At 45.6% G+C, this 7,692-nt stretch overlaps 1 protein-coding gene across 1 annotated transcript; it reads left to right on the top strand.

Moving 5' to 3' along the window:
• Positions 1-2,018: 2,018 nt before the first annotated feature.
• LOC143348756 (uncharacterized) lies at positions 2,019-7,171 on the top strand. The gene is made up of 3 exons (XM_076779351.1): positions 2,019-2,265; positions 3,112-4,057; positions 5,329-7,171. Exons 1-3 carry the CDS (start codon positions 2,019-2,021, stop codon positions 7,169-7,171), a joined length of 3,036 nt encoding a protein of 1,011 aa, XP_076635466.1.
• The last annotated feature ends 521 nt before the right edge of the window (positions 7,172-7,692 follow it).

The raw sequence follows: 7,692 nt of genomic DNA, 5'->3' as shown, positions 1-7,692 counted from the left end.
TACATTTTAAAGAAAGGACAATTGTAGCATAAGTTATAATTTATGAAAAACAACTATGAAAATTATGTTGTATTTGATCTTACTTAGTTAAATCAAAAAATTGTCACAAATATGTGAAAAGTTTCGAAACAAGAAAAAGAGAAATAAATTTCTATTATTGCACTAGCGTTGCCTTAGTAATTTGAACCCGTATCGTGTGACAATGTTCGACGACCGAAAGCCAAGCGCGTCGTTATCTTGGGGAACTGCCTATAGGAAGGCACACTCGCCGGTACAGCAAGTGCTGGGTTCTAAGGGTACGCAGTGGGTATTAGTAGAGGGAATATGACATTTGCATCGTAGACTAGTTCTGAGCTTGTATAGAGAAAATACTGATATGCATAATAAAAGTACCATCGCAATTACATTAATTTATTATGTACAAGTTATAAATTTTTCTGTTTGGTGTTTCTTCTCTTTATCGCGGGTTGCACTTATATGTATATGTCATTATACAACAAACCGAATTTTTGGAATTTCCTGTATTACTAAAAAAGCTTGAAACACATTTAATATTTAATAACCGTCAAGCACAAATTACTACAAAGAGTTATCGATTCCATATGAATCTCAGAATCGATTAAGTTTTGAATCGGCCAATACTTTTCCGAGGTTGAAGTCGGACAATACCTTACAGGATTTCAAATGTTTCGAATATGGCTAAAGCCTCGAATTCGACCAGAGCAGAGGTTCGAAGCGGTCAATAGTTTCCAAACTTTATTCTCGGTCAATACTTTTCGAACTTTGCAATCTCTGACATCCTGAATTTCGAAACAATCGAACAGTGTTCACCAGGTTCGAAACTGCGAACATTTTCAATGATTTGAAGCTTCGAATCTATGTTACATACGATTCGATAAACGTTTGTAATAAATACGTCATTAGCATGCAATTTTTGAGTCCTTATCTCATTTACATATATCCAGATTTTACTACATTCGAAATTGCTTCAAAATACATCGTACTATACTGCTGAGCGCGGAAACGGACACGCCGTTTCTAGTACCGCGTCCAATAACAAAAACAGCAGAAAAAAAAAACGTAACAAAGCGAGATTTATGCCAGGGAAAAACCAGCGACATTAGGCGCATCGACTGTCGCATCTGCGTGCCAACACTCAGCCCTGGCATAAATCTCTACGTTCGAAGCGAGCGAACGCCTTAGACCAGCGTAGCAGACCACCAAAAGCCAGGTCAAGTGCTGTTTATGACAGGGGTTGGGCTTGTCTGCAGCGTGCAGGTCGAAACTCCGGCATCTGCAGGCCAGCCCCAGCCCTCTGCATAAAACGGCCAGTCCTGCATCTTTTTTTCAACTACCAGGAGACCAAGACAAACGCAGTCATCTCGTGACGTCGACACTCCCACGCGACACGCACCCCCTTCCAAGAGCATCGCGTAAGGGCGATTTGGAAGGGAGGAGACGGCATGGGAGTTTTGGAAAACCGAGGCAAGGGCACTTGGTTCTGATTCGCCGAACATAACATTTTACACAACATTCCTCCATCCGGAGTATTAATTTATTCTCGGAAAGACGCGAGCCCGACGTTGAGTGCAGACTGTTCACTCAACGGATACCGTGAGCCGCAACATATTGGTCCTTCGAGCCGGATTACCGCGTTGTTTTTGGAGGAAATAACCGTCCGGAAAATTAACATCTCCGCGAGCATCGAAGCAGTGATCGCGAGACTCCAATTACCGACGTCAGTGACGCCCAGAGTTCACCGCCGGAGTTGGACATCAAACATCGCCGTCGACGGAGCCAGGCAGCATCCAGAGACGGAGGAAACAGACAGCTGAACGAGTGAGGTCCTGCCATAGGACAACACCACGTCGAGGAGCAGCCGTCTCCAGCATCCGAGGCCACCACACGACCAGAATCATCGCTTCAACCGGTAAGTCGCACTCTGTTTGCGAGTCACTCTTCAAATCACTTTCACTCGCTTCATAAAGTCCTTTCCAACCTTTATCTGCACAAACACGATGGCCCCCAGTGTCGAAGACCGCATCAAAATATTAAAAGTGAGACGCGAAGGCTTCACGTTAGAGCTAAACGCGGTCAAGCAATTGTTAGACACGCACGAAGAAGGTGCGTCCGTGACCGAGATCAGAGGGCGTTTAAGCGAATTAGATGAGGAATTTCCCGCGTTCAATAAAGCACAATCAGAGCTAGACCATTTGGAAGATGGACGCTTGATCCGGGAACGTATCGGAATGAAATTAGCATTAAGTGCGTATAGAGCCCGCGCGGTAGATATCATCAACCGAACTCCGCACGTAGGAGACGCGCGAATCGCGCGCGGAACGCCGCATTCTTACTTAGAGTCGGTAGAAGCCGACGTAGTGTTGCCACGGATCAATTTACCAACTTTCGCGGGCTCCTACGAGGAGTGGCCAGGTTTCGCAAACCAATTCAAATCAACGATTCACGAAAATTCGCGCATCGATGAGTGCAAGAAACTCATGTACCTGCGATCGTGTTTAAAGCAAGAAGCTGCCGAAACAATTGAATCACTAAGCAATGCGTCCAGCAATTACTCCATAGCTTGGAATATGTTGAAAAGACGGTACGATCAACCCGCCATAATCGTCGCGAATCACGTAAAATCTTTATTCGATATGCCAACAACAAGGCCATCGTTTCACGACCTCCGTGCCTTTTTAAATCACGCGGAAGTCCACTACCACGCGTTGCAAACACTCGAACAGCCCACGACCGACACGTTACTAATCTATCTATTCACATCGAAGTTGGATCGTGAAACCGCGCTGAAATGGAAAGAATACACTCAGCATATCACTTTTCCCAAGCTCGACACATTTTTTACCTTTTTGCACGAGCGATGCCAACTTCTCGAGCCAATCGGACCGTCGATCGCGCAACCCCTCTCAAAAATACACACCGCAGCACCTCCAGCTCGTAATACCGCGCCGTGTTCATACGCCTTTAGAAATCAGCCTCGTGATCCGCGTCCAGTCACACAACGCACATTCACCACCATAGCCGGGGCAATTTGTACGGTGTGCCAAGGCGGACATTTCGCACAGTACTGCGAAAAATTCAAAACATTGTCAGTTACCGACAGAACAAAACTGGTGAAGGAGAACAATCTATGTTCCAATTGTTTGCGGAACACTCATTCGTTAAACGACTGCAAGGCGTCGACTTGCAAACATTGCCATAAGCGACATCACACATTGTTACACGCGGAGGACAAGAAATCGAAATCGCCGATTCAGGCAAACACAACTTCCTACACACACACCGTAACACCACACGTATTTTTATCCACCGCGATCATTAACATTCACGATCATCAGGGAAAGTTACATAAATGCAAGGTTTTATTAGACTCCGGGTCGCAAGCTCACCTATTGAGCGAAAACATGTATAACGTACTCAGATTAAAATCACGAAAAGTCTCGATACCGCTGACCGGAACAAATAACATGACTTCACACATCAAACATACGACTACTGCTCGAATCGACTCACGAGACGGCAACTACACTAACAAATTAACCTTTTTAATCGTGAAAAATATTGCGGACTCCATCGTGAAAGTCCCCTTTGCAATCGAAAATCTACAGATTCCCTCACACTTGCGTCTCGCTGATCCAGAATTCCATCAAGTAACAGATATAGACGGTCTCATTGGGGCTCAAGTATTTTGGGACCTGTTATTAAATGGGAAAATTACATTGAATAACAACAAAATCACACTCCGTAATACCAAGTTCGGCTGGATAGTAACCGGTGAAATTCCGGACAACAACGAAATCCAACGCCCGATATGTAACTTGACATTGCAATCACTTGAAACCGACATACAAAAATTCTGGAGCATCGAGGAGTGTACTACCACGAAATTTTTATCACCCGACGAACAAACATGCGAAACACTGTACCAAACTCAGACCAAACGCAAGACCGACGGGAGATACACCATCAGATTACCGTTCAGAGATAATTTACACAACCTAGGAGACACATACAACATAGCCATGACCCGATTCCGTGCGTTAGAACGATCATTAGCTCGCGATAGCGCTAAAAGAGAGCAATATCATGAATTCTTACGCGAATACGAACGGCTCGGACATATGACTGAAATAAACGCCAACCCCCGTGAGGGTTGCTATCTCCCTCACCACCCAGTAATCAAACCTGACAGCGTTACTACCAAAATAAGAGTTGTTTTCGACGCCTCAGCTCGTTCCTCATCGGGAACTTCGTTCAATGACACGCTACTGGTAGGACCGACGATACAAGACGATTTATTCACCATCATTTTACGATTCAGACTGCACAAATACGTAATGACTGCGGACATCACAAAAATGTACCGACAAATCGACGCACATATCGACGATCGAAAATATCAAAAAATCTTATGGCGCGCCAACGCGAATAGTCCCATAAAAACGTATCAGTTAAACACGGTGACGTATGGAACAGCATCCGCACCGTTCCTTGCAACACGAACACTCCAACAATTAGCATTCGACGACGGCGAACAATTCCCATTAGCCGCGAAAAGTCTCCTAAAGGACTTCTATGTCGACGATTTACTAACCGGGGCGGACACCATTGACGAAATCTGCGAACTACGCGATCAACTCATTGACCTGACTGCGGGGGGGGGGGGGTCGAGTTACGCCAATGAGTCTCGAACGAGCCGAAAATAACGGAGATTTTTAAATCAACCAGCGTTCACGACCACATAGCCCTAGATTCAACAGCTCACCAAAAGACATTGGGTTTATACTGGACGCCAACGAACGATACGCTAACATACTCATTGCGACACCATGACCTACCAACCAAATTAACAAAACGAGTGATTCTATCGCGAATAGCACAAATTTTTGATCCTCTGGGATTACTGGGCCCGATCATTGTACAGGCCAAGGTCATCATGCAAGACCTATGGAAATCACAAATAGACTGGGACGAGCACGCTCCGCAGCCCATTTACGAGGCGTGGATATCATTCCACTCCCAATTAAAATACATACATGAAATAAAAATACCACGACGCGTCACATCCGATCACCCAAAACATAGACAATTGCATGGCTTTTGCGATGCCAGTGAACGAGCGTATGGTGCGTGTATTTATCTCCGCTGTACCAGCTTCACAGGCATACATACAACACACTTGCTCTGTTCCAAGTCGCACGTAGCCCCATTAAAAACACAGACAATCCCCAGATTGGAATTATGCGCCGCGGTTTTGCTGATTAAATTACTTCAGACCGTAACGCAATCACTACAATGTGCATTCGACAGCGTTACACTGTGGACCGATGCCACCATAGTGCTACACTGGCTCAACACCGCACCACACACATTAAAATCGTTTATCGCGAATCGGGTTAGTAAAATTCTCGAAGCCAGCAATCCCAAGCAATGGCGTCACGTTTCGTCCGAAGAAAATGTATCGGACATCCTATCGCGCGGTATCAATCCGGGTGATTTAAATAAACACACGACGTGGTTTCACGGTCCAACGTGGCTGTCTCAGGGGGAGGATACATGGCCGCGTCACGAACTCCGACCGACGGAAATCCCCGAAAGACGGAAAAACATAACGTTACACGCAGCCGTCGGAACGATCAAACCAGGTTTCGAAATCTTACGCAAATTTTCAAGCATCGAGCGGCTTAGACGAGTAATTGCATACTGCCATCGATTCGGCTACAATACCCGCAATCAAACTCGCGACAACGGCCCACTCACGGTTAGCGAGCTTCGCAAAGCTAGCAACACAATCCTTAAACTAGTGCAGGCCGAAGCATTTCTCGATCTCTATGACAACACAAAAAACCCGACAATCCTTAAACCCGGCAAATCATTGCCACTGAGTCCGTTCCTCGACAAGGATGAAATTATAAGGGTCGGAGGGAGATTAGCTAACGCGGACATTCCCTTCGAATCCAAGCACCCCGCCGTATTACCAAACAAACACCACATAACTGACATCATAATTCGCGATAGCCATATAAAGCACGGGCACAGTGGCACCCAAGGTACACTGAGTGCTGTTCGACAAAACTTCTGGCCGATCAACGGCAAGGCGGCAGTAAAAAGGATCATAAAACAATGCATAACATGCCATAGATTAGATTCCGCGGTCCCCCAATACCCTTTAGGTCAACTGCCAAAGAATCGAATTACATTTACAAGACCCTTTCTCGTGACAGGCGTCGATTATTGCGGGCCTTTCCACATCAAAGAAAAAAAGCTCCGAAATACGAAAACCATTAAAACATACGCAGCAATTTTCGTATGCTTTAGCACGAAAGCAGTACACATCGAGTTGGTGAGCGATCTAACTTCCGACGCGTTCCTTGCGGCTCTCAAGCGATTCATTGCGCGGCGCGGAAAATGCTCCGACATCTATTCGGACAACGCAACCACTTTTGCCGGAGCTAAAAATGAATTAGACCGAACTATTAACATCGTAATAACAGATAAACAGTGCCATCAATTTTTAACAACAAATGAGATCCAGTGGCACTTCATTCCTCCCAGAGCTCCACATTTCGGTGGACTTTGGGAAGCAGCCGTAAAGTCGTGCAAATACCATTTAATTCGCACAATGGGGACTCGACTTTTTACCTTCGAAGAACTGGCCACGTGTTTGATACAGATAGAGGCCATTCTAAATTCCCGACCACTCACTCCTTCATCCCCCGACCCAAACGATCTTACTCCTCTCACCCCAGGGCACTTCCTGATTGGTGACTTGCTAACGAGCACACCTGAGTGCGATCTTACCGAGTTAAAAGCAGGTCGACTCTCCTCCTGGCAACACGTCCAGCAAATCAGGCACCACTTCTGGAAGCGATGGTACAAGGAGTACCTAAATGAAATAACCGTACGACGGAAATGGCACACAAGCAGTAACGACAAAATATCAAAAGGGATGTTAGTCATTTTAAAAGGGGACAACACCCCCCCGCTTCATTGGCCCATGGGACGCATCACGGCACTGCATCCAGGGGAGGACGGCACCGTACGCGTCGTAACCATCCGAACGACAACCGGCGAGTACAAACGCAGCGTAAAAAAGATAGCCCCCTTACCAATACCAGAAGCGAACCACAATCCCGAACAGAACATTGAATAACCGATCATCGACTTGTACGTAACGCGACAAGAACCCATTAGCATAATTAGAGCAAAATAAACATAAAGCAACGTAGATATAGGGTAGCATAGTATCATTAGTATAGTAATAGTAGTAAAACAAAAAAAAGGGGGGAAAACCCTCATCGAGCCACGTGTACATAGTCACTGTAAATATTGTAAAATATTATAGATAATAAGTAACTAGCTCGTAAACAAGACACATTCCATACATAGGCCGCGCACACAGCAATCAACCTCCAAACCATTGTAATCACACGCACTAACCTTCGCACTCGCACAAACACAATTCCAAGCATTTAGCAACTATTTTGAACGTGACCGTTCAAGAGGGGGCGGCATGTTGAGCGCGGAAACGGACACGCCGTTTCTAGTACCGCGCCCAATAACAAAAACAGCAGAAAAAAAAACGTAACAAAGCGAGATTTATGCCAGGGAAAATCCAGCGACATTAGGCGCATCGACTGTCGCATCTGCGTACCAACACTCAACCCTGGCATA

This window comes from Colletes latitarsis, chromosome 12 (assembly GCF_051014445.1).
Source record: "Colletes latitarsis isolate SP2378_abdomen chromosome 12, iyColLati1, whole genome shotgun sequence".
In the NCBI taxonomy this organism is placed as follows: Eukaryota; Metazoa; Arthropoda; class Insecta; order Hymenoptera; family Colletidae; genus Colletes; species Colletes latitarsis.
Note: the sequence above shows the minus strand (reverse complement) of the source record. Positions and strands in the feature narration are given on the sequence as shown.

Coding starts and splice junctions, on each gene's coding strand:
- LOC143348756 (XM_076779351.1), top strand. CDS start 2,019: ATGGCCCCCAGTGTCGAAGACCGCATCAAAATATTAAAAGTGAGACGC. Junction 2,266..3,111: donor CGGAATGAAATTAGCATTAA/GTGCGTATAGAG, acceptor AAACATTGTCAG/TTACCGACAGAACAAAACTG. Junction 4,058..5,328: donor GCCATGACCCGATTCCGTGC/GTTAGAACGATC, acceptor TGCATTCGACAG/CGTTACACTGTGGACCGATG.